Source organism: Typopeltis vanoorti, chromosome 5, assembly GCF_054136105.1.
Source record: "Typopeltis vanoorti isolate ZY-2024b chromosome 5, IOZ_Tvanoo_1.0, whole genome shotgun sequence".
Taxonomy (NCBI): Eukaryota; Metazoa; Arthropoda; class Arachnida; order Uropygi; family Thelyphonidae; genus Typopeltis; species Typopeltis vanoorti.
This window is the reverse complement of record NC_143553.1, coordinates 28,394,730-28,421,472: the sequence shown is the minus strand read 5'-3', so window position 1 is coordinate 28,421,472 and position 26,743 is coordinate 28,394,730. Positions and strand designations below refer to the sequence as shown.

The 26,743-nt window shown below is 35.8% G+C and overlaps 1 protein-coding gene across 2 annotated transcripts in view; it reads right to left on the bottom strand.

The window, feature by feature from the left end:
• The window catches only part of Rrp5 (Ribosomal RNA Processing 5), a 681,802-nt gene that overhangs the window by 145,939 nt on the left and 509,120 nt on the right, over window positions 1-26,743 (bottom strand). For both annotated transcript variants that reach the window (XM_090392300.1, XM_090392301.1), the window contains exons 27-29: window positions 24,440-24,652; window positions 11,365-11,448; window positions 1,475-1,571 (exon numbers count right to left, since the gene is read on the bottom strand). In XM_090392300.1, the coding sequence (XP_090248426.1) occupies window positions 1,475-1,571; window positions 11,365-11,448; window positions 24,440-24,652 (394 nt within the window). The remainder of the gene's footprint in view (window positions 1-1,474; window positions 1,572-11,364; window positions 11,449-24,439; window positions 24,653-26,743) is intronic.

Below are 26,743 nucleotides of genomic sequence, written 5' to 3'. Positions count from 1 at the left end.
ACATTTGTTACTTTAAATCATAATTAACAACATCACTTACCAAAATCATAATTTAATTAAATGACTTAAACATTAATTTGATCCTTAATCAAAGTCTTAATGAATTTAATTAAATGATTAGAGCCATGGTTCTTGATTCCAGTTATGACTGCTATATTTTGTATGATATTGGAAATAAATTTTAGTTTTGGGCTTTGACAGCATATCGCATAGAATTATCATGATTTAACTGTATTCTGAGCAGTTAGTACTCAGGCAGCTACTGCAAGCACCACTTCATCCTATGCAAGGTGAACTGCTTTCACATCCACAACAATAAGCATCTTTGATATGGATCATCTTCTGTTCAGATTTAGCTAAAAATAAATGCATTTGGCAAATAATAAGCAACTATAAGTTAAAGATGCCAAGAAATTATGTTATTGGTTTAATCCTTTATCCAAGTGTAAGCAAACAAAGTTTGCACCTGAAGTATTTTCAGGACAGAGCAACTCATATATATAGAGGCTAATGACTTCACATCACTTGCCTTAGTATCCCATAATGCAAAGCACATATCCTTACAGACATGTATAATGCTATGCATTATGGGAAGGGCCACTACCCAGACCAGTTTCGAGTTTATTGAGAGCCAGACCCAGAGGTAATACCAAGGCTGAAGTAATGCAGAAGTCATATTTCCATATACGAGTAGCCAAAAGATGTCACACCTTATTATTAAATTACTCTGGATTAGAGATAGTTGTTGGAAGTTTTTCCTATGACTTCTGCATTACTTCAACCTTACAAGAAACACTGATGAATATACTGAGATACTGTTATAGTCATCCATATATCAGTTTATCTTAGCAAAGAGCAACATGATATGAAGTCAAGTGCTTTCTATATACAAGTGGCTTCAAGATACCATTTTGGTATATCTGTATAAGAGCAAAATATATTCAGCCATTGAGATAGGTCTCAATATTTCAATGGATGTAGCATTTACTGAAGAAAGCTCAATAAAGGTCAAAGACAATCTGATGAGTCACACCATAATGCACGGTATTATATCCACCAAGCCTGTGATGGACATGTACTGTGTGTTATGAGAGATACAAAGCAACATAATCTGATATCAAGTAGTTTAGTTGTGAACATAATTCACTCACTAACTTCTGTTTGATTATGCTAGGAAAATAAATCATGAATTGAAATTAGTACAAAATTTCTTGTTATTTATAAATTAATGATATGGATTTTGTATGGAAATATTCAGCAGTCTTTATGGATTCTTTAGTTATAATGCACATTTACTGTGATTGTTTTTCTACAATACCCATTGTTATTAAATCTAACAACAAGAGCATATTCCAAGTGTGGTGCTAATTTTGACTACAAAATTCACTCTACCTTGGAGATAAGTGTTTCAAAAATGTTAACTACAAAAGAACAAATAAAAATAAGTTAAAATCTACAAACTATTATCACTAACCAGATTTTATTAGTTCTATGGTTTCTTCTGCAGTACTCAACACGGTGACTTTTACTGCTTCAGAACAGTGGAAATATCTCTGTGGTTTCTTCAAAACCTGAGAATATATATATTTTTTTTTAAATGTAAAACAAAAATAGTTTAGTTTGAATGGAATAAAACAAAAATAATTCAAGATCACATGAAGTCATTTCTTTGTAATATTATTAACAAATCTTATTTTTAATTAATCATGCATTAAGAGAAGATGACAGCAAAGATAAGTAGTTATCACAGATCTTTGATATTCCTATATTCTTCATACAATGGCTAACAGAGGAACATCAAATTTAAAAAAAAAAAAACTATATTTTTTAACCATGCTTCTAAGCTAGCAAGAGATATGTGTCCAATACATTTTCAACTATTTTCATTACTCACTACTTACTGAAAATGAAGACAACTTCACAACAAACTGCCCATGTTAAGTAAAGAAGATACACAACTGAAAATTTTCCCACAACAATGGAAAATAAAGTAAAGAGCATTACTTTCTAGTGATATCCTCTAACATTGTACAATGAATAACTCACGAGCAAGATAAATGAAATATAAATTTCTAAAGATCTAAATGATACAAATATGATGCACAAACTAGCAATAAATACAATGCAACTGTAAAACCTGACACTGAAACATAAGCACTGTTCAGTGTTGCATAATGAATGGCTAACTTTAATCACAAGGTCCCATTAATCTTAGTAAAAAGTCTTGATGCTTTAAACTATTAATGAATACCTGTGTCCATGCAAGTGCACACAAGATAGGTCCTCTTGTACATACACACACTTCCAGTCACTGCAACATTCCTGCACAGGAATATTGAAAAATTGACATATACTAGTTTCGATAAATTACGGAACAGAGAAAAAATCAGGGAGAAAAGGCAAAAAAAACGTATGAAAGTCAGGTATGTTATGAATAACATGATGCTGAGTATGATCACTATACAAAGACGTATACAAATTATGGTGCTGTACATATGAAATGGTCCACGCTGGTGGTGCCTGTAAATAAGCTACTCTAAACTTGTGTTCCTACATTTTATAGTTATTATAAGTGTTTGTTATTATAAGTTATTATAAGTGCTCACATTAATCTATAAATGGAAATCATAACAGCAGGTACTAAGGAGCCAATTACTTCTGAACACAATGTAAGCACTTATAGTACATCAGTTATTTTTTCAATTAAAAATCAACCAAGTGTAAGCACCAACTATGGAAGAGCACGTCGAGTCTCATCAGTGTAGCAGCATCGATCACCGACAAACCCACTGATAATATAGAGTGCTTCAGTTGTAAAATTGATGTTACTGTTAAAAAATGCAAAATGCAAAAAATACTGAGCAATTTCTGTTGCCACTGGCTACATGCTTCCTGGCAAAAATAGATGAATCAGCACACAAACTATTTATCAACCTCAAACAGCCCTTCTGTTCACTATCTCCCATTTGTAAAACAGCTTCTAACTTAGGCAGACAAGTCGAAAACCTTGAACAACGCCTTAATACCATGAATGAAACCTTTTCTTCCAAAATCCAAATGCTGGAAAGTAAGCAAGAGCTACTCTATGATCAGCACTGCATTGCAAGCGCACCCTTGCCTGCTAATAAACTCTGTAACCTAATAATGTCAATGGTACACAATTTTATCGAGGCTGAAAACAATAACTTCAATGGCGTTATTTTGAAATTTAAAACGGAAAGTGGCAAATCCCTAAAAGAAGATATAAGCAAATTAGCAGGAAAATGCAACTTTGATTCTAGAAATATCACCAGGTGCCATTGTTTCAGACCCATAAATAAAAGAAAGGATGGAACAAACTTTCCATGCTATGTGAAAGGGAGTTGTGACACACCGACAAGCACAACTAAACTAATAACAGCAATTAATAACAAGTTCAAGGAAATTTGTCTGCAATCATGCATACATACTCAACCTGATCTAACTTTTGAAGAAATCCACCAAAATAGCCACCATGGAGACCAGTATACAGGCACTGCATAGGAAACGTGCAAGATCCTTGCAGTCAAATATATGCCCCACAGAGCTTTGCATATCCACTTCACTAACATCCGTGGCCTCAACTCCAACCTTAATAGTGTTAACTATCATCTCCAGTCTACCAAACTCCACCTATTTCTCTTTAGCAGAAATTCAAATCTTACCTTTCCCCAACACTATCCATCTAAACCTTCCAAACCACATAATCTTTAACTCCTTTTGACCGAAGGGTTGGCGTCTGCGTATATATCTGCACTGACATACCTTGCCAGAGAGCACCTAACCTAGAATCGCCCAACTCTGACCTTCTTTGGTTGAAAATATTCCTTCCCCACTCAGTCAAATTCATTATTTGTCTATATTGCTCTCCTAATGCCACCAACCACTCTGAGCTCTTTAATTTCCTGTCCTTAAAATTTAAATTTCTTCAGTCCGTTTCTTAACAGTGAAATTACCCTCCTGAGAGATTGTAATGTCCACAACGCCAACTGGATTTCCACTTCCAGTTATACAGATCTAGCAGGCAGAGATGTTGAAACATTTACCATCACCAATGACTTTACAAAAATAGCTCACATGCCAACCAGAATACCAGATAAATTGAACCACTCCCCAAGCATCTTAAATCTCTTCTCAAAAATTATTCTTCCAAATACACAGTGAATGTAGTAGGTACCCTGGGAAATTCTGACCACAATCTGGTGCTCATCTCCTCCCCTATCCAACAATGCTTACACACAGCCGCTCCCATACAAGAGTAGTTTTAGCATCATACCAGTGCCAAGTAGAATAGCCTCCATGACTTCTATGCTTCATACCCATGGTTGGACTATTGCTTCTGGCCTTGCAACCCAAATATGTGTGAGAATGTTTAACCAAAGTAATCCTTACTTTCATGGAAACATGCATTCCCCACACTACTATGAACTGTACCTAACTGGCTTTCCAAAAGATGTGTCAAGTCTGTACAAATAAAAAATCAAGCATAGTGCAGCTGGCTCACATCAAGAACTCCAATCCTTCCTTAGTGCTTAGATCTAAGCCTGAAATAGCTGCAAGAAAACCATCAATGCTTTCAAACAAAATAGAGTTTGAAAAAGCAGTGCAAATGGCAGCCAAACCTTTTGGTCTCTTGCCAAAGCAATTGGTCATAACTTTTGCCCAACACTATTCCTGCACCTATCATACCCAGATGGCTCTATTGTATTATCACCCACAGAAAAAGCCAATCTCCTGGATTCACACTTTGCCTTCAATGCATGCATAACTGACAATGTTACCCCTCCCCCTCAAACAACCATTCTAGATGCTGAATATACAACGCCTCCAATATCCTCTGACCAGAAAGAGATCAGAAAAATGTTGTCCAAATGAGACACAAAAAACTCTACTGGCCCTGAAGTCATTTCTCCAACTGTCCTGAAGGTTTGTGCACCGGAATTGACTCCTATCCTATTTCCCATATATATACTCTCTTATTCCACTGGTATTTCTCCCACAGCCTAGAAATTGACCTATGTTCTACCCATTCCCAAGAAAGGTGAAAAATCACCGTTGTCAAACTACCACCATATCTCACTTACCTCAGTCCTATCTAAAGTCATGCAGGGAACCATCAATTCCCAACTCCTACACTACCTTAATGGCACACAGCTAATAAAATAATCACTAGTATGAATTTGGTCACTGCTGATCAACAGGAGATCTATTCTCATATATCACCCATCTCTGGACAAATGCCATGGAGAAATTTGGCAAATCTCAAGTGGTTGCACTTGATATCATCCAAAATGTTTGATCGGGTGCAGCACAAAGGCTTGCTAAGAAACCTCCCATAATTTGGACTGTCTCAGGACTTCTGCGTTGGATTGCCAGTTTTCTGTGTGAATGCACACTGTGTATGATGGTAGATGCTTCCTCATCCTCTCACCAGTCCACTTCCTGCTATATATATCAATGATCTACGTCAGTAGACCTCCAACCGAATACACATTTTGCAGGTGACAGTACATTGCACTCCTCCCTTTCATTCGATAAACCTTACTCTACACAACTCACATCAACCACCACTGCCCTCAATTCCGATGTTCAACCCTCCTATGGGGTTCAGATAACCTCGCCAGTTTCAATACTAGTAAAACCCAGTTTTGTCTTATTTCTCACAAAAAATAATCATTTTCTACCAGTATTATTTTTGACACTTTCGCTTACCAACTCACTCCTCCCACTTTTGCACAGACATTTGGTTTCTGCATTATATGTATTCTATAAATATTTCCATGGCAATTGTTCATCTGAAATAGCATCAATGATTCCCCCACTCAGTACCAAGCCTGTTGGAACAACATCAATTAGATAGTCTTGCAGCTAGCTGTATTTTTTATCCTTCCAAAGTGGCTGTAACCTCTGAAGGGCAATAATTGCTTTAGCAATGTGAGATTTAATATCATGTTTTGACCTGCCATTTCTGTGTTGTATGCTTCCCAAGTAGGTGAATCTTTCTACTTCTTCCAATTTTTCACCATTAACTGAAATTTTCATAAGCATATTGCTTGAAGACATCCTGTTTGATTTGTGAATGCAGATATTTAATCCACAATCACTAAGTGCCTTAGAAACTCTGTCTGTTAATTCTTGTCATCATGTTAATTTGTCGATGACATTAATATGTCATCGGCAAATCTGAAGTTACTGATTTTTTTTTTTTTTTTTTTTTTTTTTTTTTTTTTTTTGCCACCAGCTGTAATTCCAATACCACTGTTTTCCAAGGCCAAGTTTATTATATATTCCAAATATAGGTTAAAAAGCATCAGTGAAAGTATGCATCCTTAAAGCACACCTCTTTCCATTTTGAAAGATTTGCTGTAGTTGCCATTAATATCTGTTAACATTTCTGAGGAACAGAAAAGAGTTTTAATTAGGCATACTGTTTTTTATCTATTCCATACTAGTTCAGTATTCCGCAATGCCTCATGTCATACTGAATCAAATGCCTTCTGTATATCTATAAAATTGTGACATATTATTTTATTATGTTCAATATATTTTTCTCCAATGAGATGTATTGTAAATAAGTGATCTATTGCACTCGTTTTTTTTTTTTATGGAAAGCCTGCTGGTTTTCTGAAAGTATACTTTACATTTTCCTCTCATTCCTAGAGTGAGTAAGATTTTTAGGAAAAATTTGCTTAGATGAGTAATTACATTTTACACCAGTAATAAAGATTTCTTTATGGATGTGCTCCACTTCACATTTTGTGAAGTCTGTAGACTAAAAATTGTTCACATCTTACACTCCATAAAAATGAGCACGATGGGATCTACAAACACTTCATCCACTGTGTTTAATACTTGCATGCAAAGATATGCTTCCCTTTGTACACATCTTGTGCTTATTTTAAAGTGGTATAACATCCTATGAGTACTAGTATCTCCTGCATGTAATCAGTCCAGTTTACAAATAAAATGCAATAAACTAATATAACTAAAATTACACTTAAAAATACTGTGCGAGTATACATTACTGTCATTATAAACTATATCACAAACTATAAATCAGAAGGTCGCTAGAAGGCCAGACGGTTGGTTATGTTTTCAGGGAGCTCCCGAAAGCTAAGTATAATTTTGAATGAAAATTAGAATATAGGTTAAAATCATAACGTAATATTGTCTAATTTTGGTGGCTTGTGGTGTCTGTGTGATTTTGGTGTAAATTCCCTTATTTAATTTAGTATTTAACGATACGTTTCATAGATTTGAATATGCCGCCAATGCGACGTAAGATAATGGCGTCCAAAAATATGACGCCATTGTTCAAAAACTACAATGTGAGAGAATTTGTTCAATGTGATGTGTGTGGAATGTATGCATTCCCGAATGAGGCTGGAGTTTGGATTGAAAGTGATAGTGGTGGGAGAATGTGCAGAAAGTGTAAGCAAAGTGAGAAGTTGAATCATGTGTCAGGCTGTGAGACAGCTATGGTTGAAGAAAGCCAGAATGTGAGTGAAAATAGTGGTTTGATAGGGAATTGCGATGTACTAGATGGCAATGAGAGCGGTGATCTAAGAAAGAGTGAGAGCAACTATACAGAGAGAGAAAATGGTTTAAATGATAAAAAAAATGAGGAATTATTTGTAGGAAGTGAGATCGCTAGGTTGCACGCAATGATACAAAATGCGCAGCGGCAATTAGAGCTTCTGCAAAACTCTTTCCAGGGTGATTCGGCTAAAGTAAATAACCAGCATAAGAGTGGGCGAGTTTCTGAAATGAAGGAAAGAGTGTTATATGGTGACTCGTTATTAAGAGGAGTGATATATGGGAGTGTAACTAAATCTTACTTACCGGGTGCGAAATTTAAGGATGTAAGTGAGAGTATTAGAGTGCAAAAACAGAGGGTGAAAGAATTAATAATTGTGGCAGGTACGAATGAATTGAAAGGTGATAAATTTTTTATGAGAGAGGACTTGAAAGTATTGTTAAAGGTAGCGAAAGAAAAGAGTGACAGAGTTAAAATGGTGAGTCTGTTGCCACGGTATGACAGAGAGGAGTTTAGAAGGAGGACCATAATAGCAAATGACATTATGCGCAGGTTATGCAGACGGTGTGGTGTGGAATTCATGGACGTATGGAATGAGTTTGATGGGCGAAAGGACTTATACAAGATGGATGGCCAGCATTTGAATGGACTTGGTGTGCGGAGACTGGAAAAAGTGTTGCTGAATGAAGTGAAAATGGATGTGCAGAACCAGGGAAACTAGAACTACCAAGGATGGGGGGGAGCGGATATGCAGACATCAGTGAGACAGTTGAGTGTAAAAATGTATATAATGTACCTGAGCCAGCACTAAGGAAAACATGGGAATGGGACATTTAGAATAACACATCAAGATAGGGGTGGGACAAAGGGATCACTGCATTTCATGTATACTAATGCCAGGAGTATTAGGAACAAGAAGGAAGAATTTTTGGCCTTGATTGGCTCTTCCTGGCCACAGGTTATTGGCATTTGTGAAACATGGCTGACGAAAGATGATATAGTTAGTGGGATAGAATGTGTAGGTTATAGTGTGTTTAGGAGGGACAGAGAGAATAAAACGGGGGAAGGGGTGTTATTGATGATAGCTGATGAACTGCAACCAAGGAGAATTGAAGTTGTATTGCAGGATAGTGAAAGGAGCTCATTTGAGGCTATTTGGTGTGAGATTGAGACTGGCAGAATAAAATATACAGTTGGGTGCTGCTATAGACCAGGTGATAGAATAGATGGTGGAGATAGTATGCATAAACAAATAGATGAAATGAGTGGAAGGAGGGTAATTATTATGGTGGATTTCAACTATGGTAACATTGATTGGAAGGAGGAGAGGACACACGTGAGGAAGGAAATGGATTTTATTCAATTATTAAGGGATAACTATCTGAGACAGCATGTAATTGAAAATACTAGGGGTGTGAGAGTGCTTGACCTGGTAATAGCATCGCACAATTTGACCGTAATGAATATGACCACGTTGCTACCTATTGGTGAGAGTGATCATAAGGTCTTGACCTGGGAGGTGGCTAAAGGTGTGGAATTTTTCATTAAGACAGGGTATATGTGGAATTAACGTGCTGGCAAGTATGACAAGCTTAGGAGATTGCTTGGATCAGTGCCATGGCATGTACAACTGCAAAAGCTGGACATCAATAGAGCATGGGAAGTGGTCAAGGAGCATTTACAGGAGGTTATGGCTGATTGTATACCTAGGGTCCGATTAGTAAAACAAGTAGGGGTTAAATGGATGAATAACACCATTAAGCTTGAGCTGCAAAAAAAGAAACAACTGTGGAGGGAATTTAAAGAAAGGGATGACCTGCAGGCACATGAACGGTATAAACTGCAGGCCAGAAGGGTAACGAGTGTGGTAAAAACAGCAAAAGCCGATTATGAAAGGAAACTAGCTATGCAAGCAAAAGAGAATCCCAAACAGTTCTTTCAATATGCTGCAAGCAAGGAAAAAACTGTACATGGCAAAATGATTTTAAGGAATGACGATGGTAAGGAGGTCACTGAAACAGTCAATATAGTGGAGTTACTGAACGCGCACTTTGCAAAAGTATATCATCCAGGGTGGAGACAGTGAAAAAATGAAGGAGCCATTAGTTTATACGGGAATTGTGATGAATGAAGTGGAGGTGAATAGTCTATTACAGAACCTTAATGTGAATACATCTGTGGGATTCGATGGTATACCGGCATGGGTCTTGCGTGAAGCGGCTAAGGAATTATCAGTGCCCTTGACCATGTTGTTTAATCTGAGTCTCAGGTCTGGTTTAGTCCCGAAGGTGTGGAAAGAGGGGAAAATAGTTTCACTGCATAAAGGAGGATCCAAGACTATGGTTGCAAATTACCAACCGATCAGCATATCAGGAGACCGATCAGCATATCAGCAAATTACCAACCGATCAGCATATCAGTTGTTGTCAAGGTCTTGGAGAAAGTAGTCAAGAGAAAAATACAGGAATGGATTGATGAAAATGAGATACTGTACAGGGGACAGCATGGCTTTGTAAAGGGTAGATCATGCCTGAGTAACTTGCTCAAGTTTTATAACAAGGTGACGGCTGAACTGGATAAGGGAAATGGGTTTACAGTGATACTGCTGGACCTGGCAAAGGCGTTTGACAGGATACCACATGGAATTCTAATCCGTAAACTACAACATATGGGAATGAATATAGGGTTGGTGAGATGGATAGGTGGGTGGCTGATGGAGAGATATCAAAAAGTGGTATGAAAATCAGCAATAAAAAGACAAAGACAATGAAAATATGGAGAAACATTAAAAACATCAACTGTATCCTGAATGGTGAGCCTATAGAACAAGTAATACATTTCAGCTATTTAGGCACAATTTTTAGTGAAGATGGCAAATTAAATATGGAAACAGATAACAGAATTAGTAAAGCTGGCATGGCATAAAGTCAAGTGAATAAATTTATATGGAATAAGAAAGAAATTAATCAAAATACTAAATTAGCCATATACAAGACCAGTGTTCAAACCAATTTTAACTTGTGGATCTGAGATCTGGGTTAGAAATAAAACACTTGATCAAAGACTGTAGACCAAAGATATGAGTTCTGAGAAAGGCTACTAGAGTAAACAGATGAAATCAATGACAGTATTGTATTAAAAGTGAGGATATTAAGAAATAACTTGACATTGTTAGCATTCAGGAATGAGTTACCAGAACTATTCTCAGATGGTATGGTCACTTAAATAGAATGGGAAATGAAACATTAGCAAAACAAGTGTTCTCTGCCCGGTTGGCAAGAAAAACACCCTGAGGAATAGTAAGATGAAGGTGGATTTATACAGTAAAAAGTGCCTTTAGAAGACAGAAATATAAGATGTAATAATATTGGAATGTTGACAGATAACAGGCTATGGAAGAAAATTATCGATTGGAAATTAGCAATGGTGTAACTTTTTCACATAATACTATCATAATATCCAGTAAACCCCCTGAGGATACATATCCAGAATTTGACGATGATGAACTGGTCTGGGATGCAAATGAGCATCTTTAAGTTAGTAATGTGATGTGATATCATGTGACTACGAGATAATTAAGCAATTTCACAAAACCAAGTTAAGGTGAATAAACCTTTAAGTGGAAATTCATGAAGACACCTCATATGGATGAAAATAAGTATATAAAACCTCTTTTCAGAGACTTGTTACTGTTAACTGTCATGTAAAAATATATTTAAAATTTCACCATTCTCGATAAACATAGCCTAATCCAGAACTTATTAACATAAAAACTAAATCTGAGATATACTAATGAAATAAATTCTTACCTTCAGGTCATTAGTAAGGTTACGAAAATCGAGTCGTCCATTAACATCAGGACTCAGCCACAACCACAGACAAGGTTCAGAAAGCTAGAAAATATATGACTTGAATATAAAAATAATTATTTTATGTAAATACTAGGATTATAGAATTTTCAGCTAATTTTTATGTTTAAAAAAATTGTTTAAGCATCTGAATCATTTCTGAATATAAGCACAACTACTTCCTAAGACGAAGCCTGGCAATGCTATCAGTACTAAAAGAAGATGAAAAAAATACATTTCAGAAAAGCAGTGTTCAAGAGCAAATAAGCATATTATTATAAAATAATTTCCACATATTAAGATCACTTGCTAAGAGAATTCACAAAGCATTTAAAGGAAATGCAGCAATAGCTTCATATATTTAAATTATAGATGTTTTTGGTCATAAAATGTTACAAAATATAAGACTTATTGTTAAATTGACCATATATTTAATATGTATGTATGTTCGTACAAATTGCCTACCAGTTTCGCTAGTAACTGACTAGCTTTCTCAAGGTTTGCACAGTACAAAAAAACGTTAGTACCTGTTAGGTAGCTAAGGTAACACGTTCATGTGACATTTCTACTCAGCATCATGAACACGTGTTACATGCAAACGTGTAATATGATTTTCTGCGTACTGTAGTACTGTTGAACTGAGGGAATTAATTAGATTTTTCCAAGTATCGTTCAGTATGGCCCCTTGATTTCTGTTTAGGTTGCTGCCTGTACGTAGCACAACTGCTGCTTCTTTAAATAATCGATGCCTGTAATCTTTGTCTACGTAGGGCATAGAGCTGTTATTCCAGTCTATAGTGTGGTTCGAAGTTGAAAAGTGATGTGCTAACCCAGAGTTGTTCTGTTGTGATTAACATTGCCAACATGTTCTTTGTCTTATTTCCAGGCTTCTCGAAGTTTGTCCAATGTAGGAAAGACTGCATGTGCATGGAATATTATACACGCCTGGATATTTATAAAATGGAACACTGTCTTTAGGAGATCTTAGAACCTGTCTGATGCTATTAGTTGGTTTAAATACAACCTTGATGTTATGGGTCTTTAACAATCTCGCAATTTTTGTGGAAATTGAACCTATAAAGGGGATGACTGCTGTTGAAATTTGCTGGGAGACTGTTCTTTCTTGTTGGTTATCTTTGTATAGAAATTTGTTGATGATGTTTCGAGGATAACCATTTTGTGATAGTGCTGTAGCTATTTGAGACAGTTCTGTTTGAACTTCTTCCTCGTCAGAGATAAATTTTCTAGCTCGATTTCTCAACATGTGGTTGATGCTATGTTTATGTGACCTATGATGGTTTGAAGAGTAATGTAGATATCGTCCAGTGTCCGTAGGTTTTTTGTAAATTGACAGTTTGATACTGTTACCTTGTCTTTTAACTAGTAAGTCCAAGAAGTGTAGCTGTTCGTTATTTTCTACTTCTGGAGTAAATTTGATTTTATTGTGGAGTGCATTGATTCTATTAACAAATATATGTAGGTTTTCTATGTTGTCTTTCCATATGATGAAGATATTGTCTACATATCTCCACCATATTTAAGGTTTAGGAGTAATGCTGGTGAAGATTTCATTTTCAAATTTCTCCATGAAAAGGTCTGCACATGGTGGTGACAGGGGGCTGCCCATGGCTAGGCCTTCTAATTGTTTGTATACCTTGTTGTTAACTTGGAAGAAATTTGATTGTATTCTTAAACCTTTTTTGCATTTACCATTTTTTGTAGTGTGCAAGCCCTGAGAAAGCTAGTCAGTTACTAGCGAAACTGGTAGGCAATTTGTACGAACATACGTACGTATTAAATATATGGTCAATTTAACAATAAGTCTTATATTTTGTAACATTTTATGACCAAAAACATGTATAATTTAAATAGTCTAATGAAACACAAAGTACGGTGCCTGGAAAAGGAAAAATGCAGAAAGGCCAAGCTATTGAACCACTTAACTTTCCTAAAAAGGTGTAGGGATTTCTCTATCATCCCTAAATTCCTTATCATCAAAGGACATATTCAATCCATACAAGCCAAAAGAATTTACCAAAGGACTTCATTGGCACTACTCAGAGAAAGAATCCAACACATCAGGTCCGAATTAAATATAAGTGATATTAATTGCCGCAACTATTTTGATGACATTTCCAATAGTCTAGATTATACGACCTGGAATAATATAGACCACATGATAGAACAGAGCTACAAGAAAACTTTCCAGTTAAATAAAGCCAAACAAATTAGAAAATTTGAAGAACTTTACAAGAAAAAATACCAGACACACAAAGGCCTCCCAGATAACAAAGTGATTTTCAACATGTCGAATCACTGCCTTTCAAAACATGAATCAGATATTCTAAAGAAAGGTTTTAACTTTTCAATCACTCCTAATTACATTCCAAAAATGGACTTTATGTGTGGAATTGAAAAAAGTCTCTACCCACTACCACAAGGTGTAGCCAACGATATTAGATTCCAAAGCACGATCATCCTAGCAACAGCAAAACAAACAAAACTGAATACCACTCCATATGACAGGAAAGCTATTCGGAACTCGAGGAAGAACAAAGAAATAATAATAACGAAAGCAGTCAAGGGGAATGCCACTGTTATCCTTAACTCAAAAGACTATTTCAAGAAGATAAACGACTTACTATCTGACAGTTCCACGTACAAAATCCTCAACAGAGATCCTACCGGTTTCGCTAGTAAATGACTAGTTTTCTCAAGGCTTGCACAGTACAATTTATGAAATTGTACTGTGCAAGCTACTTAAAAAATTCTCAACACTTTGTTGAGAATTTTTTAAGTAGGATTCTGTTTATCTAATTTTTCCCTTAAGTAAATTCGCTAGGTGCTTAGCTAATAGGTACGTGGGGGAGGACCTGCCATCCACAATCGGACGAAGTGGCACTTCTTCCTTATGCACTTTGGGCACCCCATACAGTCTAGGAGTAATGGGATGTGAGGATTTAAGTTTTCGTTTTAGTTCTTCAGGCCAAGAACCATAATGAGACAAACTTCCTGATCCGTAACATGAATACTTGGCCTGAAGAACTAAAACGAAAACTTAAATCCTCACATCCCATTACTCCTAGACTGTATGGGGCACCAAAAGTGCATAAGGAAGAAGTGCCACTTCGTCCGATTGTGGATGGCAGGTCCTCCACAAAGTACCTATTGGCTAAGCACCTAGCGAACTTACTTAAGGGAAAAATTAGACAAACAGAATCCTACTTAAAAAATTCTCAACACTTTGTTGACAAACTCAAAAATGTTAAAATAACACAAACAGACATAATGGCCAGTCTAGACGTAGTATCATTGTTCACGAATGTACCAGTAGAAGAAGTAATGAACATTATCAAAGATCTCTTTCCTGCAGATATTACAAAGATGTTCAAGCATTGCCTACAATCAAATTTCTTCAAAGTTAACAAGGTATACAAACAATTAGAAGGCCTAGCCATGGGTCACCACTCTGTCACCACTATGTGCAGACCTTTTCATGGAGAAATTTGAAAATGAAATCTTCACCAGCATTACTCCTAAATCTTCAATATGGTGGAGATATGTAGACGATATCTTCATCATATGGGAAGACAACATAGAAAGCCTACATATATTTGTTAATAGAATCAATGCACTCCACAGTAAAATCAAATTTACTCCAGAAGTAGAAAATAACGAACAGCTACACTTCTTGGACTTACTAGTTAAAAGACAAGGTAACAGTATCAAACTGTCAATTTACAAAAAACCTACGGACACTGGACGATATCTACATTACTCTTCAAACCATCATAAGTCACATAAACATAGCATCAACCACATGTTGAGAAATCGAGCTAGAAAATTTATCTCTGACGAGGAAGAAGTTCAAACAGAACTGTCTCTAATAGCTACAACACTATCACAAAATGGTTATCCTCGAAACATCAACAAATTTCTATACAAAGATAACCAACAAGAAAGAACAGTCTCCCAGCAAATTTCAACAGCAGTCATCCCCTTTATAGGTTCAATTTCCACAACAATTGCGAGATTGTTAAAGACCCATAACATCAGGGTTGTATTTAAACCAACTAATAGCATCAGACAGGTTCTAAGATCTCCTAAAGACAGTGTTCCATTTTATAAATATCCAGGCGTGTATAATATTCCATGCACATGCAGTCTTTCCTACATTGGACAAACTTCGAGAAGCCCGGAAATAAGACAGAAAGAACATGTTGGCAATGTTAATCACAACAGAACAATCACCTCCGGGTTAGCACATCACTTTTCAACTTCGAACCACACTATAGACTGGAATAACAGCTCTATGCCCTACGTAGACGAAGATTACAGGCATCGATTATTTAAAGAAGCAGCAGTTGTGCTACGTACAGGCAGCAACTTAAACAGAAATCAAGGGGCCATACTGAACGATACTTGGAAAAATCTAATTAATTCCCTCAGTTCAACAGAACTACAGTACGCAAAAAATCATATTACGCGTTTGCATGTAACGTGTTCATGATGCTGAGTAGAAATGTCACGCGAACGTGTTACTTTAGCTACATAACAGGTACTAACGTTTTTTTGTATTCTTAAACCTTTTTTGCATTTACCATTTTTTGTACTGTGCAAGGCTTGAGAAAGCTAGTCAGTTACTAGTGAAACCGGTAGGCAATTTGTACGAACATACGTACGTATTAAACATATGGTCAATTTAACAATAAGTCTTATATTTTTTAGCTTCATATATTTTAACAAGGTTAAGCAACCAAAAGACTGCCTCCTACCGTTTTTTGTTCTTTTATAAAAAAAGTATGAAATAGTACAGTATTGACTTAAGAAGAAAATTTTGACGCAAGCTTGTTTTGTATGTGTGTATTTTTTATATGAATTTCACTCACAAAATATTATAAACCTCTTGTGCATTTTAATACTGTAGGTTGGCTAAGGATTATGTTATCTAGAAACCCTACTCTAGAAATCTGATATGGAACTCTTTTATTACAGCTTTCATTATACTACATATTATAGGATTTTGCTACAGCTCTGTTTGGTCTTTCTTTGACAGTCATGCAAAAGCCCTGGTTTGGGAAGTGCCAAAACCACTTGATGTCACTTTCCTCTGTCATGTCCTGAACAGAAATCCAGGAGATACTTAAAATTATTATTAAGTTTGTTCTTTCTCCAAATTTTCCTGAAACATATCTGTATGTCTGGTAATCATTTCCCACTCTGCTGTTTAGATCTGTAACATAAACCAACTTTTTCTTTGTATCAGCTGACATATAATACCCTGAAAAATGTTCCCACTTCCTTAGTAGAACTTTCTTTGAGACCAAAGGAACAAATAGGCCCTACTGTCCTATTCCCCCATTCTGATGTTTTGCCCACATCATTCTATTTCATAATGTCAGCCATTCAAGATTATCCTCACATTTAGTGTTGAATAGTATATCTACTCCTTTTCCCTGATCATTACTGCCTGAATATGACATCTTCTATTTGTTATTTAGAAATATCTCACCAGTTTTTGTTTTCTTTCTTGCAGTAGGACCTATTATGTCAATGTGGTACTTCAATACTTCTGCTAGTTCCATCGATGCTTCTACGTTTATGGTGCCTATCTTGAATTCCGCTGAAGTTGGGTTTCCATTTGCTTCAATAGATGATTTTTCACTGTGTTCCACTGGTTCTCTGAAGCAAACAGTGGAACGTTGTTTAACCAGACAATGATCGACCTGGCATGAAATTGCATCATGTTGTTTCCATATTATTTTGGTTTCGGCCAATAAGAATACAATTTGGGCAGCTAAATCCCAAATTTCCAGCCATCTTCATTCTTGTTAGGTATTTATCTAGTATCTAGATAAATACCTAACAAGGTGCATCACAAGAAAGTTAGAATTATACATTAGATCAGACACAATGTTAGTTCCCTGTATTCCTTACAAAGCTATGGTGGAGGTCTCCCATTTATCTAGCTTTTACCTTTAAACAATGCCTTGTGATGTTAACTGCTAGGAAATCCAGTTTGCTATACTGAAGGTTTTGAGCTTTTTTTTTTTTTTTTTTTTTTTTTTTTGGTGACAGAAAGATTAAAACAGATTGATTCTATGGGACTTTTCTATAGTTTGTTATAATATAATTTTGCTAAGTTTGTTATAATATAATTTTGCTACAGTGTGCCTTATGATAATCTTCTTTCTTCCAGTATGAAAGCTCAATTTGGATATAAATGGTCATATAATGTCTTACATTTCTTCCAACAAAGCATAAATTATACAAGATCAATAATATGGAACACTACACAGTCTTGTCATAAATACTGTTACAACTTCTGCACATCCATGTGCTGCCCACAAAACCGCACGAGTCCAATTCCGTTAGTTTTGGAGTGCACAGCCAACATTCACATCAGTAGAGAGAGAGTTGCCTGGCTATAGGGGTTAGCATGCAGTGGAGATATTATGAGACCAATGTAGGTATAATACCACTTCACAAGGTTGGAATGCAGCTACCTGTTATTTTCAACAAATAAAAACACTTGGGAGCAGTAGGATGTTTGTGTATCAGACTATCAACCATTACAATAATAAAGAAAATGTATCTGACCACCATAGAACAGGTTGACCATGCTGCGTTAGGATGTAATAGCTTGTGAAGGCACAACTCCATCGTGAACCTGTGAGAATGCAGAAAGTGATGTTGCAAGAGATGAACGTTTTGCGGAGAATGATGCCACGTGTACTAACTGATGACTTGGGGATGAGAGCCTATCGTTGCTCTACTGGACACTTCCTAACATCACAGCTTATATGGCAGATGGTGATAAAATCAAAGGCACTTCACTAATGGTATGTGAACAACAGACACAGAGATATCCTCTTAACAGATGCGGAGATCTTCATTGAAGAGTCGTGCTGGAACCTATGGTATGGCCCCCTGAACAACACCTTATTTCATGGTATGCAGTGGACTTCCTATTAGGACTCAGCCCCTTCGTCATAAGGCAAGGATCACAAAAGTGATTAGAGGCGAATGTACCCAACCACATATCACAATCTGATTGGCTGTCTGGAAGTTCTGATCTGAATCTGATGGACTTCAAATTGTAATTGGAGCTTGAGAGAGTAGCCTACAAGAAACGACCCCAAGCATCGCCAGCCTGAAGGTGGATTTGGAGCAAGAAGTGGTAGCGTTTCTGTTGCATGGTGTGCATGCTGCCATCAATATGTGGCCTCCCAGACTTCGAGGATATGTGAGGGCAAAAAGGGGAACATATTGAACATTGAGTACTGCTATATGCACGTTATATATAATACATGTGGTTTGTGTGTGCTTAAAGCTGTAAATGATTTACTGATAGATTAAAGGTTAATGCGCTGTTCAAGTTGAAACAGTATTTATGGCTAAACTAAGTATATCTTATCACTTCTTTCTTCTTTCATTTTTGTTGTCAGAGCAACTTACATTTCGATGATCATAAGTGGTTATCCTTCGTGTTGTCAACTTGGTCTCATACATAAATCCTCACAGACCGATGACCACTACCACCAGTGCAGTAGTTTCTTTGCAGGACTGTGACAACTTTTGCATATTTTTCATTTTTTCGCATTCAAAATGTAGGTTGTGTGCAATTTGCTGAAGATAATATGATATATTAACTGCGTGTTTTGTTATCTAATCTAATCTTCAATCAAAAAAAAAATAAAATAAACTAAATAATAATAATAATAAAAAAAAAAAAATGTATACAGCAATCCCTCGATTAATGTGCTCTTTAAAACAGGTGCATTAATCGAAAACGCACTAATCGAATATAGTAACCTATGGGAAAATGTATAATTTGCTGCTCGGATTTCTTTATTTGACCCTTAAGTTTTTTTTATAAAAGAATTAGGGCATGACTCTTAAAGGAAAACCATGAAGCTGAAAGACAATAAAACATATTCAGAATATAAATTTATTATTCTGCTTCTTAACAAAGAATTGAGCTAACGTAGTTTGGAGGGCATTGTTTTTTTTTCATACAACTGACGGTATTGCCCTATTGCCTCCTCTGCAAATTTTACTGGTTCTCTCTTCACCAGGGTCAGTATCTAAGAATTGCTGCTTAAAAACTTCGATTGTACAAAAAATATTTTCAAATTGTTTCTGTGAAACCTCTTTGGGCTTGTCAGTGATTAAATTTTCTTCATATTCTTCAGGATCTTTCCGCTGAGCATCTAAATTTAGCAGGTCAGAATCACTCAACTTCTCAGAATGAGATTTAATTAACTTAGATTCATTTGAAAAGCCTCTAAAATCATTTGCACAATGTGGAAGAATGTGCTTCCAAACGGCTCACATATTGCTAGCAGTAATTTCATTCGATTTTGCAGCTTTATAACCAGGTTGAGATTTCTCTGATTTGGTTAGAAAAGTCTTGGAAGACATTCGCTTCCAAAAAAAGGCTGGTTTCATCGAGATTAAATATTTGTTGATCACAATAGTCCCCTTCTTACGCAATTTTCTTCAAAATCTCTGGATATCTCCTTATCTGCAATTGCAGCTTCACCTGTGATTAGGATGAACTTAAGCAGCCTTACCTTTCTCTTTGTATTCAGCAATTGATTCACCCATTTTTGTGTTCTTGTCCTATCTTTGCTCTGACTAGCCTTGTTCATTTTTCTTTATTATTTCAGTTTTCTTCCAATCAGATTACTTTCTGAATCATTTTCACACTTCTTTTTGCTCACTAATTCTTTTACTCATGATTAAAGGTTAGGAAAATAATTTAAAATAAAAAAGTAAGGAAAACAAATGCACGATATATATGATCAGCAAAATGATATGTAAAGCAGACGACATAAGTCTGCTTTACATAGCATTGGCAGTAAATTTGGAACATATTTTTTGGAGCATACTAAAATTTTTGGAAAAATTTATAGTGTGCCATTAAAAAATAACTTTGTAAAATGTTTCAAATCGATAACTAAATTATTTCATCTTGTGAGCAATTTTTTAAAATGGTTAGCCATGAAAAATGTATAGATCAAAAAATTTTAAAATCTTTAACATTTAATTTTAAGATGTATATAGGTGCACTAATCGAACTTGGGTATTGAAAAAAAAAATGACGCACTAATTGGGAGCGCATTAATCGAGGGATTGCTACATAATGAAAATATAAAAAAGGGCTCTCCAATGTAAGAATAACTAAGAATAATTTTTTTTTCATATATGGTATATAATATCTTTAAATTTAATTTTTATATATTTATCAATCAGAGGTATTATGTGTGCCAGTCATTACAACGCTCATATCATCCAGAATCTCTTAGGAAACTAACAACCATACACAGCATCAAATCAACATATGATTTCTGTTTTATAATAAAAAAAAAAAAAAAATGACCCTCAAATAGAAATTTTTTTTTTTTTATGCCTTTAACAAATGAAAGAATGGTAAGGAAATTTTGATCCCCATGCTTCTTTTATATTGCATTGATTGAAAGTAATTTTTGGAGTGGTAACAATTATGCATTAATGTTATCCATCTGAATCTATCATATACAGGTAACCTTTGTATAACGCAGTACTTATAAAACGCAGTCTACAAATTGTAGTAACCCATTATCTTTTCATATATTTTTCACCTTGCGACTTAAAAATCAAATTTATCTTCGTTAAATTTGTGTTTGCCCTTATCGTGCATGTAGTATAAGTAGCGAATTTATATTAGCAGAAATATTCTTTTGCAGCATATATGTCAGTTGTTTATTGTTTTATAAATGTTTATTGTTGATAATTGTCTTCGTTTCTGGCAAGAAAGTCAGTTTCTAAGTTGGTACATCTGTCATAAGCATCCATGTGAAATTGCAAGTCATTCTATCAAGTAGATTGTTTTATACAGCTGTCTGAAGCAAAAGTATTGTCCGTATCCTTTGAAATGGATAAAATTGAGTATAGCGGCCGTACCAGCCTTGAAGATGATCCACGTAAAGGACGTCCAAAAAGTGTAACAACACCAGGAATCATATCAAGTGCATGATATGGTATTGGATGACCGGCAAGTCAAGGTGCGTAAAATTGTTGAGACAATAGGCATTTCAAAAGAACGTGTAGGATATATTTTGCATGAAGAATTACAAATGAAAAAGCTTTGTGTAAGATGGGTGCCATGCTTGCTCACAGCAGATCAAAAACGCACTCGCAAGAAAATCTCTGAACAGTACTTGGAGCATTTTAACAAGAATAAAACTGATTTTGTGCATCGATTTATTACTATGGTTGAGACTTGGATTCACCATTACACACCAGAATCCAAACAGCAGTCAAAACAGTGGGCAGAAGCTGGTTGTTTAGTGCCAAAGAAGACAAAGTCAGTTCCATCAGCAGGAAAGGTCATGGCATAGGTGTTTTGGGATGCTAAAGGCATTTTGTTGATTAATTATCTTGAAAAGGGTAAAACAATAACCGGGAAATACTATTCCGATCTTCTAACCGGACTAGACAAAAAAATTCGTGAGAAAAGACCCGATTTGCAAAAAGAAAAAAATCATCTTTTATCAGAACAATGCACCTGCCCACAAAGGTGTTTTGTCAATGGGAAAATTAAGGGATCTGCACTATGAATTGTTGGAACATCCACCCTATTCCCCAGATTTGGCTACCTCTGACTTCTATCTCTTCCCAGAACCAAAACTGCTTCCTCGCTGGTCAGCGTTTTTCTTTGAATCAAGAGGTGATTGCAGCTGTAGAGGGGTATTTTGCAGATCTTACTGAGAACTATTACAGGGACAGGATGATGGCACTGGAGAACCGCTGGAATAAGTGTATTAGTCTTAAGGGAGATTATGTTGAAAAATAATAATTTTAAAATTATAAATTTTCTTTTTCATTGTTAGGCCGAGAACTTTTCAGACCATCCTCGGAAAAATCATATGTTAATCTCAAGCTGAACACTTTATTTTCTGGCGAGTTATATACAATACGTAATGGTTTTTTTATGTAAAATATTTATTTTTATAGTAATGGCCACTTAGTAGGCTTTTGCGATATAGCTGAAAACGAAATTAGTGAATTCAAAGGTTGGTCGATTGGTAGAGCCTCTGCTACTAATGGCTCAGTTAAGTAAGTTTGAGTGCAGTTAGTAGTTGGAAGGGAACCAATCATTCGATGCTCTTGGCACACTCTCTCTCGATGAGTCTTTGGACTCGATAATAATTGATGGGAAATAGATTTAAATGAGGAGGAACTGGTGCAATTAATAGGTGACATCTAACCAAATGGCGGGGAAAGGTCTGCCAAAGATTCTGATTGTGATGAATCTGTTAAAGACATCAGTTTAAAGAAATTAGCAGGACTGGACTTCTTGATAGAAGGATTGGACTTGGCAAGAAAGTTGAGAAGTTATTTTACAGATGATAATCCCTGAATGGAGCACTCCGGAAAATTTGTGAGACAATTACATATTTGTTTAGCTTCATGTTATGAACTTAATAAAAAAAATTGCAGCATAGTGGTATGCAAGGTCTTATTGCTAACTTCTTGATAACTAAACCAGCTGAAGTATGCAATGAGAATTATACAAATGGTGTCCAAGAGATTTCAAGTGATGATGATGTCCGGCCATTCATAAATAATGAAAATGTACGAAATGTTATTTTTGAAGACAGTGATGACGAATAAAATATGCACTTTATTTTATTTTTCCTAAAACATTTGTGCATTATGTGCAATGAAGTTTATGTACAATTTGTAATTTTTATAAGTTTATATTATGTATTTGTTTCATAGTTTATACGTTTTCTTAACTTATATGTTGTTTATATAATTAAAAAAAAAACGATTTTGGAACATAACCCTACGTTTTTTATATGATCCGAGTTTCGCATAACGCGATTTATATAACGTGGCATTTCTATGGAACCTAACATCCATGTTTACGAGGGTTACCTATATATACAGGGTGTTCGGGATAAATTTGACATATTTATAATTAATTATATTTTTCCATAAGTTACATGTATTAACACACACTTCTCTTCATTTAAAAGTTTGGACCCTTCTTCATTCATATACAAGATGTCAGAAAGGATGGATAGCTGGAACCCACCTGAATCATGGAAGAGAATAACTTGTATCATGATGATTTGTGCCCGCCATCAAAATAAGGATATTACGACTGCTGCCCAATGCTCCCTGAATACAGTAAAAACAATCAGGCATGAACTAGAGACTTGCAATGGTGACTACGAGGATGTAGCAAGAAGAAAGATCCCTAGCAGACGATCTGATTGCATTCGTACAGCAGAATTCCTCGCAAATCTGCAGGAACAGGTGTTGAAGAACCCTGGCATTGGAATTCGGGCTTTGTTCGTGGAGTTGCTAACTGTAGTCAAGCCCTGGATAACAAGGGTAGCCAATGGTAGGCCGTATGTATGGCAGCAGGATTCGGCCCCTTGCCACACCTCTGGGAAAAGTCAAAAATGGTTGTCTGAAAATTTCTACGACTTCACCAGTCCAAATGTTTGGCCTCCAAACTCCCCAGACCTTAACCCCATGGATTATTTTGTATGGGGCGCAGTTGAAAAAGACACCAATCGCACTTCCAGTAATACAAAAGCCCAGTTAATGGATAAAATTAAAACAGTTTTTGCGGCCCTTCCCAGGGAGACTGTAGCATCAGCTTGTTCGAGGTTCCGAAGCAGAATTGAAGCTGTGATCGATGCTAATGGTGGTTATTTTGAGTAAATCTTGTTGATAGTATTGTAATTAACTCTGCCTGTAATGTTTTTTTGTCAATTCATTAAATTTAATAGATACAAAGAAGATTTTCTTTTTCCTTACGAAACTGTCAAATTTATCCCGAACACCCTGTATATATATATATATATATGATAGCTTCAGAGCAGTATCAGCTATGTGAATTTTAGAGAATCTAGGTATTATAATGCAGCTATTTTTTTATTATTTTGTCTTTCTTTTGTTCAACATGTGTACATACTTATCACACTCATACCAGCATAATAATTTTTGCAATTGATAAAATAAAAATACATACTGATTTCACAAATCCAGTTAATTCTTCACCAACAGAAAATGTTCTTGGATTGTCAAATGACTTAGAATGACATTCACAAAGACTGCATTCTGCATAAACATGAAAACGGCGATGACTAAAGTGAAGAAAATGCTTTGTTTTAGCATATCGCAGTCCAATAAGCAAAACTTCTATATGCTGTCCTGGAAAATATTGCTTAAGTGGATTTGTTCCCTGAAAACAAAATATAAGTACTAAATTAATAAACTTGATTACCAAAACTTAATTTAAAGAGTAAATTTAGAAAAGTCTCTCTCTCAGTATCACCAATATCAAATTTCTGATAACTACCATTATTTAAAAAAAAAAAAAAAGGGGGGGGGTGTATATGTTGTATTATGATAATACTAAACATGTTGGAAGTTTTTTTTTTTTTTTTGCTTGGTTAGACTATAATAAATTTAGTTTAATCCAAGTGTAAGCAAACAAAGTGTGTGCCTCAAGTATCTTCAGGACTGAGGCAACTTGTGGTAAAGGTGGACCAAGCTCTCATCACTCCTTGTCTTAGTATCTCCCATAATGCAAAGCACATCTCCTTGCAGACATGTATAATGCTATGCATTAAGGGAAGGACCACTACCCAGCCGGTTTCAACCTTTATTGAATGTTCAAGTACAGGTCAAACTCCAAAAACTCAGTGTTGTTCACCTCAGTAACAGGCTCATCCTGCCACTGAGAAGAACTCTCAGAGTTGGCTCTACCCAGTGGCAGACTCATGCCACCGGCCGTGCCTCAGTTAACTTCATGGGCTACAGCATTGCCATTCATTACCCCCTCCCCGCCCAGGACCTGGGTGACAGCAACAGCCCGAGCCTCAGTTAAAACTTCATGGGCTACAGCATTGCCATTCATCATTCCTGGGTGGGTGGGGTGGGAGGATAATGAATGGCAATGCTGTAGCCCATGAAGTTAACTGAGGCATGGCTGTTGCTGTTACTCCTCAGATGACATATGAGCGGCTCTGCTCGGTGGTGGGGTGAGCTTGCCACAGGGTAGAGCCAACTCTGAGAGTTCTTCTCAGTGGCAGGGTGAGCATGTTACTGAGAGTAACAATGCTGAGTTTTTGGAGTTTGACCTGTACTTGAACATTCAATAAAGGTCGAAACCGGTCTGGGTAGTTATTCCCATTCTGTTTAAGCGACCATACTTTTAGATTATCTTTGCTCATTCTTGAATGCTAATGATATCATGGTTATTCCTGTCACAATTTTTTAAATATTATTCGCATGTTCACTGCTCTAATTTTTCTCAAAACATTTTTATATGTGGCCTTTGACCAACTATTTTATTTCTCACCCAACTTTTAGATTTACAAGTTAAAACAGAACATATCTTGTATACTGCTAGTATAGCACATTGGCTAATTTCTGTCTAATAAGACAGAAATTAGTCAATTTCTTATACATTTATACAACTGCTTTAAAGCACATCAGTTCTGATCACTATATTGTCTATTTCCATATTAATTTGCATTTTAACAAACAATTATGCCTAAACAGCCAAAACTACCCCCTTGTTCTGTGTAATTGATATTTTACATCTCCTGCCTAATTTTAACAGTTTTTGTCTTTTACACTGAAATTCATGAGAGATTTGTGATGGCATATTCAATTTAGTCAAAGACTTGTACCAGATAATTTAAGAGTATAGCATCTATCATCTGCATACAGCAAAAGGGTTGTTCATTGAATATCTCCAATTCTGATATTGGGTTTTATACCACTTTCTTTCATAATATGATCTCTTTACAGATGATGATGAATAACAGCAGATATAATGAGCAATCTTCTCTCACACCTGATTTTACATCCAACCATCTTTCTGTACCTCCTTCAATTCTAACTGATGACTTGCAGCTTAAATATAAGCTTAAGTATATATATTACACTATATACTGCTTGATATAATGTCCTTCATACTCCATATATATAACATTTTGAACAGATTTTCTTTTTCTTGCACTTCTCATATGCCTTTTCTAGATCTGCAGAATTTAAGTACAAACCTTTGTTATGTTCCTCAACTATTTAAATGATATCTGTTTCTGACAACAGATATTTGAACTGAGCTCAGCTTGCAAGTTTTATGCCCACAATTTCCTTTGCTTCTAAAGTATGCTTGCATAAGTCTCATATCGAATGCTCAATAGGGAAATTCATCTGTACTCCTCACATTCATTTTATTATTTTCATTTCCCTTTTGACATATGGGAACTGAACTATGAAAGCTCTACTCCAATCATCTAGAATTTAAATTTCTGACTAG